At 42.8% G+C, this 13,521-nt stretch overlaps 1 protein-coding gene across 1 annotated transcript; it reads right to left on the reverse strand.

Annotated features, from left to right (window-relative positions):
* Window positions 1-4,719: 4,719 nt before the first annotated feature.
* On the reverse strand, window positions 4,720-13,060 carry nr2f1a (nuclear receptor subfamily 2, group F, member 1a). Its single transcript, XM_071927474.1, has 3 exons — window positions 11,896-13,060; window positions 9,958-10,485; window positions 4,720-5,917 (listed from the first exon to the last, which is right to left on the reverse strand). The coding sequence occupies exons 1-3, from the start codon at window positions 12,326-12,328 to the stop codon at window positions 5,643-5,645; spliced, it is 1,236 nt and encodes a 411-aa protein (XP_071783575.1). The 5' UTR covers window positions 12,329-13,060; the 3' UTR covers window positions 4,720-5,642.
* Between the last annotated feature and the right edge of the window lie 461 nt (window positions 13,061-13,521).

Here is a 13,521-nt window from a genome sequence, read left to right on the forward strand (position 1 = left end):
TTTCACTGGCAAAACATCTAAAACAAATGTATTGTGATTCTGCGATTGAGGTGCAAAACGGCAGCAAATTATCTAAAACTAGGTGGGGGAAAAAAATATTGACCTATTATTGAATTGCAAACGACATGGTATTATCATTTAAGTTAAAGCTTATAGTCTGGATATTTTTTTTCTTTCCTCCCATATCTGAATAATGACAGCAAAGGTTGCAATTTGAGCCGTCTCCCACTTCTATTTCGTAAAGTCACACACAATTGTATTTCTCCCAAGCAAAGCCAGCGTGCTTAGCGCTGTCACTTCTGCACAGCTTTTACAACATCCCCCCTTTTTTTCCCCTCTGCTTTACTAGAAGGTTTTCTCTCTTGTGCTCGGAGTCCATTCGTGCAAAGAGTAAAGAAGGCATAAATAAAAATGTGTTGGCTGTGACGAGAGATCTGTCCGCTGGAAATGAAGGGCCGGGGGAAAGAAGACAAAGGGGGGAAAATGCATGCAATGGTGTAGAGCTGGATATCTCTGTTAGTTGTCAGCGTTTAGTCCATGGCTGTGGAATGCTAATGAGTGAGGTCTCTCTCCCTTTCTCTCTCTCTTTCTCTCCCTCTCTTTCTCAACCCCCCTCCTCCCTGCTCTTCTCCATCCCCTTTCTCTTCTCTCCCTCTCCTTTCTCCCCCTCTCTCTCCCTCTCTCGGGGAGAAAAGCGGATCGATAGCTGACCCGATGGTTTTGGCCAATGCTTTATTTATCTGGCCAGGCAATGATATTATCAGCCTTGAACGTTATATACAGCAAACGTCTTCCTAAATCAACACAAAGGGATCCGCTTACACAGCGATCTGGGCTTTCTCGCAACCACCTCCCTCTCTCTCTCTCTCTCTCTCTCTCTCTCTCTCTCTCTCAGCCAGTCACACACACACACGCGCACACACACATACGTACGCTGATAAACACACGCTTACGCACGGGGATGCAGGCGGGCGCAAGAAGGATCGCGCACGCACACACACAGACACACAAAGACCTCACACACATAAAGAAAGATCTCACCACTGCCTACGCACAGTTATGACAATCACGACAAACTAGCGTACACACACACACACACACACACACACACACACACGCACACACACACATGCACACGCACGCACGCACAGGGAGGCGTCCCCTTATGTTACATTCACAACTGGGGATATTTTATACCCCGTAGGGCTGGATTTGATCCATGGCTTAAAGGTTGCCTGTGAGGTCTGCGGACAGATCTCAGAACAGCACACTGTAATCATCAGCTATGTCCCTCTCCATTGACTGTATACAGTCAATACAGCAAGAAACCCGGGCCATTTTGTGAGATAAAGCGCAAAACATCTCCCGGGAATTCGTTTAATTTTGGACATTTGTCCTCACTGCGCTGTTTTCAGCCATTTTACAAGGTTGTGTGGATGGAGGTGCGCAGTAGGCACGGCGAGGCACTTGTTGTCCATTGTCGACATCATTTTTACGACAATATGAGAAATAAGCCGTGTCATACTTCAGAGGGCCCCCCATTCATACATCGAGCCTCTATTTGGAAATTGTTATTGTCTCAAACAACAGTATTTGTCAAATGTGACCGGGGAAACCAGGCTACTATAAGTGAAATGAAGTGACGTGTAACGCCAATAGGACATTTCCACCGCTGCGTAAAACCATTGGGTTGCATTGAGGGTTTTGGAGAAATAGGTTCGCTGACAACTTAGGATAATAAATGTTTCGCTTTCAGACAGATATCTCAAACGTGAAATCGCACCCAGCTGCTTGTGTAAAGCAAACAAATAGCCCCCCGTGTTAGGAGTCCTCCACTTGTGGTTTGATGAATGAAACCAGACAAAGGTAAATGGTTATTTAACTCATTTCGGAGTAACACTTTGGTAACCGGAGTTTCCGAAATTACAGAGACACAAATGGGGCCTATAGTGTGCCACATATCCATCTCCCTTACCCACCGCAGCTATAGTCCAACCTGACAGTACCCTTAATTTCACTTTTCTTTTAGAGTCCTTTTTAAAATAAAATATATGCAACAATGCTCTCATTACAACAACGGGCAATAAATCTCCCGATGGTGAGCTTATGAGAACGTTTTGTAGAAAAATAAGAAACAATTATAGCAGTTATTTGAAATATAATTGTTCAACATTTGAAGTGTTGCATAATATGCCTATTTGAGGTGCTGTCAAAGCCATAGAGTCAAAAATGGTCTATAACCAGTTTTTCTAAAGAGTCCTCATGTGTTTTAGCTCGTATTGCCTATACAGAATCGTTAATTAGTAACACATGCCACCATTTCATCTATTTTTGAACTATTGCTTTATATAGCCTGTAGTGTAGCAATTGTATAACAGAATGCTCTCAGCAAGAGGATAAAAGATAGTTACTCTGGAGGGATTTAGAATACATTATGTGGAGACAACCAGCTGAAAGCTACGTTTAATAACCCAGCAAACAATTTAGTCCACAGCTACATAAAACAAAAACGACCTGGACTGTTGTGCTGGCCATGGTGAAGTCATATCCAGTCCCTTTGAAAAAATAAACATTTATTCTCGCATGCAGTCTATTTTTCTGACTGTGCAGAAAACTATCCTCCTGACTATCCTCTTATTCCCGAACAAAAACAACGAGTAAAAGATAAACACCCTAAATAATTTCCGGTGCTTCAGAAAATTATCTGGGGCTTTTTGGGCTGTGTAATTGAGATTGTTGGTTATGTGTTGTTTAATTTCGGTTAAATTCGGCAATTTCTGCTTCCAGCGCAAAGCAGAAAGGAAAGGCCTCATCAGCTCATTCTCCAACTTTGAACTGACCTACACTGTCTGAGCTTTCCAGCTCCAGGGGAATCATATCGACACTAAGGAAATAACAAACCAACCTACAGGGGTATTTGAAGAAATATCACATTGAGATGTTTGTACAGTAGCTTAAGCTACAACAAGGCGTCTGATAACTGACCCAATACCGCAGACAGGTCGATTGGGATCAAATAGGTCCAATATGCCCGAACAGACAGCAATCACATACCCGTGAAGAATAAAAAAAACACAATAACATTATCTTTTAAGAGAGCATCTGAGGACAAGCTATAGCATCATGCAAGCATGAGCACAAACTAACAGTACTAGCCTAAGAATGGGGCAGGTAACACAAACAAATAAACCAGTGGCAGTAATACCCCTCCCCCAAGCCTACGGGAGATAATAAATATGGCGATATGTGTGGAGATATAAATAAAATTCAGACATCGCAACGTGCTACAGTTCAGCCCCTGTCCTCCTGTCCCTCATCACTGCCAGTCTGCAGATGAAGATGTAGGCAATATGGCATATAAGCAACACGTCTGATGAAGAGAGGAAGGAAATAGGCAAATTTAATAATAATTGGCACACCAAATACCCCATTTTCTTCTTCATAACGCCTTCCAATTTATCACCTTTTTATCAATCTGCGTGTGAGTGTAATGACGGTGCGTGCTTTTCCACATAGGGCATCTCTGATCCAGATCCATAACTGGGCTTGCTGTGTCATTTGTAGAGTGTATAGAGACAAATAAATAAAAAACAGAGTGAATGCACATAGAGAGGCAGGCCTATGCAAGGACAGAAACTCTATGTAACCCATCTAGCACGTTGAGGACTTTATCGATGTACTCATTACATTCTGAATGTCTCAGGCAAACCAAGGCTACATCTCCTCTCTCTCTCTCTCTCTCTCTCTGACACACACACACACACACACACACACACACACACACACACACACACACACACACACACACACTGACGCACACACTTTGCCTTCCCTCTCACACGTTTCCCCTCTCATTTGTCTCTGCACTGGCTCCAAAGTCTCTCTCTCTCTCTCTCTCTCTCTCTCTCTCTCTCTCTCTCTCTCTCTCTCTCTCTCTCTCTCTCTCTCTCTCTCTCTCTTCTCTCCCTCCCTCTCCTTCCTCCTCTCTATTCCCACACAATGCATCACACTCGGTGTTCCTATCGACTGGCTTACATGCTGTAAAATACATTTTCCAGATTGATCACGCATATCACAGCAGCTTTGCAGCGGGGCCTAACCCTTTTGCCAAATGACGCCTACATCAATATTGAGGCATGCACTATCAAGGTAGAGTTTTTTTTTTTTTAAAGCGGGGAGAGGAGAATATTGTTTGGCTTGTGGAGAATCACCTTGATTAAGCCACAGGAGGTAGGATAGAGGTGGCTCGGTGTGGTGCGCAGGCTTTCCTTGCTGTCTGGGAAAAATATTAAACATTAATGCGCTCACAGGCAGGCAGAGAGCTCACTGCTGTAGTTCCTCACGTAAAGCCTCCCCTCCTTTGTGTTCGCATAGCCAGTTATGTCAGTGGGTCTGTTATAAGGTGAGGTATGCACCCATTGCGTAATTGCCACAGTTAACCGTGTGTATCACCTCTTTTTTCACTGGTAGGTGTAATGGAGGCAAACAGTAAATTCAGGATTATATGTTTTCAGTGTAAGGCAATGTAAGATATTGGAAAGCCTCTGTAACTAGGCGGCACTTGCACATTTCTTATAGAAAGCAGGGACGCATATAGAAACAACAGATTCCCCTCAAATGGTGTAAAATAAGCCCGAGCATCTTGACATTTGCTCCCATGAAAATGCTGGAGAATGAGACATCGTTGCCTATTTCTTTTTTTAATAGTACAGTCACCATCACACAACTTCATCAACCGACCCTTCTGCAAAAAGCTGCATCATGGAGTAAGCAAATTGAAGGCAACAACCAATAAAATTCAAGAAACAATGAAAATTTTCAAGACGAAACAAACAAAATGTATTTGAAATGATATATTAAAAGTGCTTTTGATTTTCATGTCTCTCCTCTTTGACTGATGATCGACTCCACACGCACTCATGGCCCGGGGAAAGGCGCCCCAGACGTCCTCTCAGTAAAAATGTCCTGGAGGTCAGTTTGCTGCAGTTGCAGGTCCATAGTATCAATTGGGAAAAAAGTTCAACCATCAGTGGTGATATTGTCATAGCGATTAGACTGTTTCTTATTTGTCTAAATTTCTTTATTTTTCTGTTTTTAAATTCTCACTTCAATTTTAATTCTTGGAGAACATAGCTTCGACAACATATATCGCACTCATTATAAGAAGCAAAAGGTTATATCAAAAATTATTAGTATAGAATCACAGAAACCCTGGTTTAGAACCAGAAAAAATACAAAACAGAGAGGTACATAGACACAGGACAATTCTTATAATTGCTTGGAAACATTATTTTCCCGCTAAGTCTTGATTCTTTTTTTTCTTACTGCGCATATGATGTTTTTCATTTTATTTGTATTTTTTTTTTACAAAAAAGGAAAATAAAGACTAGTATTTTACAAAATGAAGAGTATTGTTCTTGAAGATGAGGGTGGATTTACACAGGTGTAAAGTCCAGTTCCAATATTTTTCTGTACATAATGTATTCCATCTCAGTCCCAGAAGACAAAAAAAGAAAAAAAAAATGTCATGTCTTCCAAGTTTCTCAGAAAAGGTCCTATATATAGTCTTCTTGAAGGAGGATGGGGTGGGGGTGCTGAATTTTGGTCCTTTTTTTCCTCTCTTTTTTCCACTCATATAAGGATCATTGGATGGACATGTAAGGCCAGTTGAAGCTGCTCCCGGATAATAGCATATCCCTGATGAGGGTTTCAATAGGAGTTTTACCTACCAAGCGGACGAAGAACAGCTGCTCGATTACCGACGAGGAGACGGTGCGCAGGGAGGGCAGCCGCAGCAGGAGCTTCCCAAAGCGGCTGGGCTGGTTGGGATACTGGCTCCTCACGTACTCCTCCAGGGCGCACTGGGACTTCTCCTGTAGGCTCTCGATGTGAGCAGCGTCCGACAGGCCGCAAGCGTCTGCGAAACACACACCAAAAGCAGTCTGGTCAGGGTCGTCAGTGCTCTAAATCCTAAGGTATGCTAAGGTGAAGTGCCTGCATCTGATAACATTTGCCGTTAAAACTTCAAAAATCCACTTGCACCGGCTAAATGTATAGGAACAAGTGGAGCAATAACTGGTGACTGAAAAGATATTCTTATTTGGTCAATGTGATAAATTATTAGACGAATGGGTCACTATATCTTGCACAGACGCACACAGCTTAGAGGAGCATTGATCTGGAATTGTGATATTTTTTTTAGATATGACTTCCAAATAGAGTTCTGGCAGTTTTTTGCTTGATCTTTACTGTCCATTATATTGATACAAACTACAAAATCAATTTTGGACTCACTTAGGCTTAGGTATGGCGTGTGCCACACCTTGCCATACACAACGCCCGCAAAAGCACTCTGGTTATCATTCAACATCAGCCTTTACGTGTTATTGACAAAGTGGAATGAACAAACACACTGCCCAAACATGCTACATCACACTGAGCAAGGGGGACTGTCATACAGAATAAACAAGGGGCGCACTGCTGAAGTAGGGGATGCACCACTCAGTGTAGGACACCTCTGGCTGTTCATACACCAACTAGCAAGAATATAGCGCTAAAGATCATGAAAACGGTGCTATAGGCATATAGAGTAAGAATAGATGGAGCACTGGAGCAAGGGCGAAAGGTAGGCTATAGGCCTAAAGGCCACTACTCTTGATGTCTGGGCTCAGGGGATTCAAGTATAAGGAAACATAAACGACACTGATGAATCTGAAATTACACTGGATGTAATGTGACCTAATTACTCTGCAGTAAGCTGTTAAGTCATTTCGCCGCTCTTCTCTCCATAGACCACTCTTGGCCTGTTTTCCGATGGAGCCTATAGGAGAGGCCGCTGGAAGCAATCAAATTTATTAGCAGAGGTGAAGTCAATAGTCACGCAGAAAGGACGTAAAATGTCAGGAAAAGGAGCCAGTACAACAACACAGGCGGAGTGTGTGTTTTCGTGCTCAGTGGTAGGTTACGCATGCCTTGTGCAGCCCACGTCCCACTATAGACAAAAGCATATAGTTGGTGTCTTACGATATGCTTTTGCGTGTTATCAAGAAAACTGTTAATCACACAAGCCAAGCATGCGTGTCCTCCTGCAGAAAAAAAAAAAAAAAAAAAAAAAAAAAAAAAGAACTGCCGTAAACGCAGGCAATGTAGCCCGCTGGCATATATGGTCCCTACATGGAGTCTAGCCTATAGGCCATCTCCTGACGAGTTTGTATTCAACTGTGCTTCTGTGGAAACTACACAAGAAAGATAGCTTCAGTTTTCAAGCACTAATGCATTAAACACCGGACAATAGTATCCGAGAGGCTTTTAAGCCTATTCGTGATTTCTCAGTGCTATAACTCACTATGGCCAGACACAATAACCTTATGAACCCAGGGGCAACACTGAGATCTCGGGGTGATTTACTGTGACCTCAGTCCGGCCGGCCACAGCCCCATGTATGCAAATCCCGTTGGATTAACGTTGAGTGTCCCTTTTAAAATCTAAAACAATCAATAAGGTCGAAATAAATTAAATTTGGGAATTTCTTGCAAAATAGAATGCTTGCCACGGACGTTGCAATACAGCAATACGAAGTTCAAAGCATCGCAGGGAATGGGCTGCAGTTGAATGTAGCCTATGCGTCAAGAGAAAGCTAGTCAAAGACACCCCATAGTTCCCCATACAGGCCTGCCTGCAACCCTGCACCCCACTACCTCAATAGGCTGAAACATGGGAGCAGATAGCTTCCAGATTCGCATTGGGGTACGACTATTGCTGTGGTAGGTTAGTAAAGGCACATAGTGTGCACATATGGATGAGGAGTCAATGTGAGACGATGATCCCGAGCTATGGTGAAATAGTTTAGCCCGATCACCATTATGTATGCATCAAACACTGACAAGTCTCATGTTATTAAAGGCAAACAATCCACGCTGGTCTTGGCAGGGCACCACATGACCCGTTATAGCATATCAGCCTAACTAAATGATCTGTTAGAATACAAGTAAAATGTTAGCATCTGTTTGAAGATTCCTATTTTGGTAGTCTGGGGTGAATTACTGAAACGCTGCACGATAGAAAAGTATTGTTGACAGTGCATGCGGTTACATTATGGGCTGTAGGCTAATAGTAAATATAGCTAAGCAAGCAGGCTGTCACATATTAGTATTGTATAGTATTTATGACTCTAAATGCAAAGTTACTTGGATTAAAACCCAGTTTTACTTCTCAGTATGTGTTCAGAATTTGCCGTGTCAAATTAGCTACCAAACCCAAAATTTAAAGTGTAGCCTAGTTATTATGCCTCTAGAAACTAAAAATATCTAAAACTACGAGAGAGTCCTGCAACTCGAAGAAAAGCTACGTGGTAATGTTGTATTCGCCAGAAAAAGGAAAATTGAGGGTTATGGGTGGTTTAATAGTTTGGATTACAACATTTCCTCTGAGTCTTTATTTGCAAGTTTAGTGAACAGTCAGATTTAGAGTTTAGATATTTTGTATTCTGGTTCACTATACTATATTATAGTATACGTACTAGCACTAACTTTATATTATAGTATACTATAGTTTAATACCATAGTAATATAATATAATATAATATAATATAATATAATATAATAGTATAATATAATATAATAGGCCTAATAATATAATAATATATTAACAAGCATTATAATATATACATGGGGGTGTAGATCCCTATGATATTAAGAACAGAAAAGCAAATAATAAATAATAAATATCAAAATAAGTCAAAGCTATTTTAGCACCAAGATAGGACAAGTGTTGTCAGGCTCACCATAGGACAGAGTTATGACGCTTTCTAGGGATATTGGGAGTGAGAAGTATTTCTATATAAACTTAAATCTGAAAAACACAGTAAAACGGAATATTTTATTAAAAACCTGCCCAATTATAGAATATGTACAACCGTGTTACAGAATTTTGTAATGGGCCAAATAAAAGACTATGAGGTCAAGACTTTGAGGTAAGTTCAGAAGTAGTTTGGGGCCTATGGGTCAATTTAGACTTTTTTCCTCTCCTTCCCATCATCGCCACCCTCCCTTGACACAGCAGGCCTAATGGCACCAGGCGTCCACCATCAACACCAAAATAGCATCTAAATTACGCACAAGAGTAAATGAGGACCTTTAGGACCTTGCTCCAGTCAGCCATCAATTAAGCCATCAACAATGTAGTTTACTTTTGAAAATTACCGATGATGACTTTTCAAAGCCTGCGCGACAAGAGAAAATATCTTCAATAACTAAGAAAATTAATAGGTCAACAAAGATTACTCCTCAAACAATCTATAGAGTAGCGCTGTTCTGTGTCCTACAGAAGCGATGCACTGACATATGAGTCAACTTCATCAGTTTCTTTGATCTCAGTCTGCTAAGGATTATTTCCTGTCCCTCATGACATGTGTTTGTGCACGCAAAACAAGGATAAAAGCATGCACCACCACTCATAAATACATCAGCTGTCATATATCACCAAGTCATAAGCTATTTTATCTTTACGCTCAATTATTTGACACCTGTTCCAAATTTTATGGACGCGAACATATCTGCAATCTCGGCTCAAAACTATTCAAAAAAGTTTAAACTCAACAATTATGAAATATGTAAGCATATGAAATTTTACATTGACTCGGATTAAAAAAAGACACTGAACTGGGACTTGAACTTGATGTATCGCTCACTCAATCTGGGTTTGTTTACACGTCTTATGCTGTGGCTACAACTGACATGGAAACGCATGCAAGTGGATATGTTGCAAGCTGTTGACAAAATAGCTATTCTATCGGCAACATAAGCATCTCGTAAAATCAGATTTGTGAGTAGCCTATACTTGACAGCCATATTCTTGATGCCAGTGTGTTTCACCCTACGTGTCTCGCTCTCTGTAGTTATACTGCGACTAGGCCTCATTTCATTATAGACATGTTCCTATGGCATGTTGGACACCCACCTGATGTGAAAAGCACGATGGCCTTGATGCAGCTGTACTCTGCCGAGTCTACGTGGAGGGCCTTGAGCTTCTCCACTTGTTCCTGGAAGATCCGGATGTGATCCATGAAAGCCACGACGCGGTCCGCGGACATCGGGGAGGCGTGGAGGCCCGCCGCGGCGAGCAGAGGGGCCACATGCAGAGGCATGGAGCATTGGGCCGCGTTAAGCACAAACAACTCGCTCCACGTCAGCCTGAGAAGGGACACCTGGTCGGTGATCTGCAGGTCGGGAAAGAAAGGGATGTTTCTCGCCCACTCCACGGCGCTGAAGAGCAAACGAGCCGCCAGCTCGCAGATGTTCTCGATGCCCATGATATTGTTGGGCTGCATGCACTGGCTCCCGTACCGGGACGTCGGGTAAGGCTCGGCCCGCAGCAATAACGAGATGTATCCGGACAGATAGCAGTGGCCATTCAGAGGGTCCCCGTTCGTCAGCGCATACTGGCCTGGGTTGGGTTGGGTTGGAGGCATTCGTCCTCGCTGAACCGCTGACAAAAAGAAAGAGAAGGAGAGGAAATGTGCATCCAGGACTGATAAACATAGTTTATATGGTACAACCGTGAAGCAAGCTACAGCTAGTGTTTTTTCTGCTCGCAGATGAAAAGGCTTGCACTGAAATCAAAATTCAGCACGCTCTTCAAAACATATTGACTAGTGTATGCTGTTTGCAGGCCTATACCAAATTATTCTATCGACAACATAAGCATATCATAGAACAGATTTGCTGTGTCCCTCAAACTTCGAACAGTTTACATTTCGACTTAGGGATATAGGCTACATGTAAAATTAAAAGACAGTCACATGGGCGCACATACACTTTCATACACAAAAACACACACATTTTCTGTGCCCTAACAGTCCCACAATTTACAAATTACATCCTATAGGGGTAATTCAAGGCCGGGTGTAATTGTTTATATTGCATGGAGTACTTGTATTACTTTGACGTTATATTTATTCGCGGTTTTTGCTTATGTTAATATCCATTAATTGTGCTCAAACATATTACAAATGTGACTGATAATTACTATTAAATGCAATCACATTTACACATTTTAACTTCTACACTTGGTCACTTGGAAAAAAAAAGAAACTCAGCTATTGTATGAAGGCCTAATAGTATAAATAAAATATTAATATAACTCGGTGTACACTACAGCCTACACGTGTATTACTGCAAATAGTAGATTTTAAAAGGGGAATATTTATGTAGTTTGAGATGAAAGACTTGGCAAGGAAGGAAAGTTACGGCCTCTAATGCACCAGGCAAAACAATGAGCCTTGCACAACTTCAGCGGCATTATTCAGTGTGCCTGAGATGTCTAGTCAGCATATGGAGCTAGAGAGAGACGTGGGCTTGTAGTCTGTTCATTTCAAATACATGTAGGCTACAAACCGCGCTATACAATTATAAATTAGTAAACTGCACATAGCCTATGGAAGGGACTATTCGCCGTGTAGACTGCACGCACACACACACACACACACACACACACACACACACACACACACACACACACACACACACACACACTCTATATCCCCCCTTCTGCTCTAAAACCCACGCAAAAAGGGCCTGCTAGACGTAATGCCTTTGCTTGTACATAGTACAGGTTAGACTGCAACAGAAACAAAATAAAAATGCCAGCTAGATAAGTAGCCGCTTTGTTTAGACGACCTGCATTCATAAGAATAGCTGCTGTGGGTGCACTGGCCTTTTACCCCTCTCTCACATAGGAAGAAAGACTAATCACACATGCAAACATCTCTCAAAAACATGGATGTAGACTGCAGTATGCCCAGCCATATAGCCTGTGACCTTAATGCAACATGGCAGCCCTGCTCGTCTGCTACTAGGATGCGTAATCATGAGTGGGCTTTTATAAAAATATATTCACCTTCCCGCCGCATTCCCACTTTTAAACATTTCTTCAGCCGACAGTATTGGCACTGATTTCGGTGGTGCTGGTCAATGGGACAGTTCCTATTGGCACGACATGTGTATGTTAAGTTCCTCCGCACACTCCTCTTGAAGAAACTTTTGCATCCCTCGCAGGTGAACTGGCCATAGTGTTTGCCGCTCGATTTGTCTCCGCAAACGACACATTCAATATGCTGCTGACTCTGTCCAGAATTTTGACTCCCCTTGTCCCCGGCGGTCCCCGGTGTGGACGGGGGTCCCGGCTGGCTGGGGGTCTGCGGAGTGTGCGGCGCCGCCGACGCCGCCTGCTGCTGCTCCCTCGCCGGCTGCGCTGCTGGGTTGGGGCCGCTCGGAGGTCCTCCGGCCACGTCTTCCTGCGGATCTCGCCAGACGCTAACTACCATTGCCATATCTCGGCCCCGGAAAGTGCTATAAAGCGAAATGATCGCCGGTATTTATGAAGCGTAGAGGAGAAAAGGGAGCTCTCAAAAGACGGGGCAGTGCAAAGTCAAATCGGAGCACGCAATCTCATATGGGGTAAGAAGGGGAGCACAACGCGATCAATACATTCAAAATACAGGAGGGCGATTGAATAGACACCCGATCAGGATATGCAAGTATCGGGAGGCCAGTTCCAAGGTAAATTGCAGTCAGCCATTCAGGAACCCCTAATCTTGTAGGAAAACCCGAGCCCAGACGTAACAAATTGCAGTTTGATATAAAATAGCCACAAAGGGAAAGGCAGGAGCGATTCACATGGACGCAGAAACGAGCATAAAAACCTTTTTCTGGAAAGACACGCGATCCAAAGTGCTGCGGAGAAATAAATTCCTTTCTCTTTTCTTCCCCTTGCTCCTTTACACTCCCGTCTTCGCCGTATAGGAGGGGAGGAAAAACTGAAGAGCTGGATTTTTACATCTATATTCTTAAATAAACCTCATCATCTCGCCCAGCAGCGAAAAAAACCGCGTCGCCGAATGAAGTGCCCATGTATAGTTTCACCTCTCTCCAGCAGGAGGAATGGAGATACGAAGAGAAAAGATAAAAAAGAAGAGGAAAAAACACCAACAACTAATAGAATATGCAAGAAGAAGGAGAGACCCAAAAATGAATGCGCTTAAACGGGAGGACCAGCAGAGCAATGTTTCCGAAACGGGGGATCTGCGCGAATGTCTGTATATAGTGAACTTTGACACTACTATTGAAACTGACACGTTTCTATGGAGATCGCTGCGCCTTATATGGTGCTCATGTCAAGGAGCCAAGAGAGGGGCTGCTGGAGACTGATAATCAAAGGCGACTGACTGGCCAGAGCCCTGCATAGAGGAGGAGGAGGAGAGGAGGAGAGGGGGGGGGGATAGGGAGAGAGAGAGAAAATGGGAGGCTAAGGTTATAGCCAAGCCCTCTCTTTCTCTCCATTGGTTAGAGTCCCCCTCCGTTCATTCACTGCAAAAAATGTCCATCTCAATAAGTCACTGGGTCTCATGTTAAAATCTTATAATCTTATTCTTTTTTCTTAAAACACGTAAGTAAAATTTCGCCAGTGATGGTGAGATGATTCCACTTGTTTCCAATTGCAGTTTGACTCGTTTCAAGAATTTTC

This window comes from Centroberyx gerrardi, chromosome 8 (genome assembly GCF_048128805.1).
Source record: "Centroberyx gerrardi isolate f3 chromosome 8, fCenGer3.hap1.cur.20231027, whole genome shotgun sequence".
NCBI lineage: Eukaryota > Metazoa > Chordata > Actinopteri > Beryciformes > Berycidae > Centroberyx > Centroberyx gerrardi.

What these genes read in the sequence shown, in the direction of transcription:
- nr2f1a (XM_071927474.1), bottom strand. Translation starts at nt 12,328, where the DNA reads ATGGCAATGGTAGTTAGCGTCTGGCGAGATCCGCAGGAAGACGTGGCC. An exon ending in AGTGGGAATGCGGCGGGAAG is followed by an intron (nt 10,486 to 11,895) that starts GTGAATATATTT and finishes TCTTTTTGTCAG; the next exon opens with CGGTTCAGCGAGGACGAATG. An exon ending in CATCGTGCTTTTCACATCAG is followed by an intron (nt 5,918 to 9,957) that starts GTGGGTGTCCAA and finishes TGTGTTTCGCAG; the next exon opens with ACGCTTGCGGCCTGTCGGAC.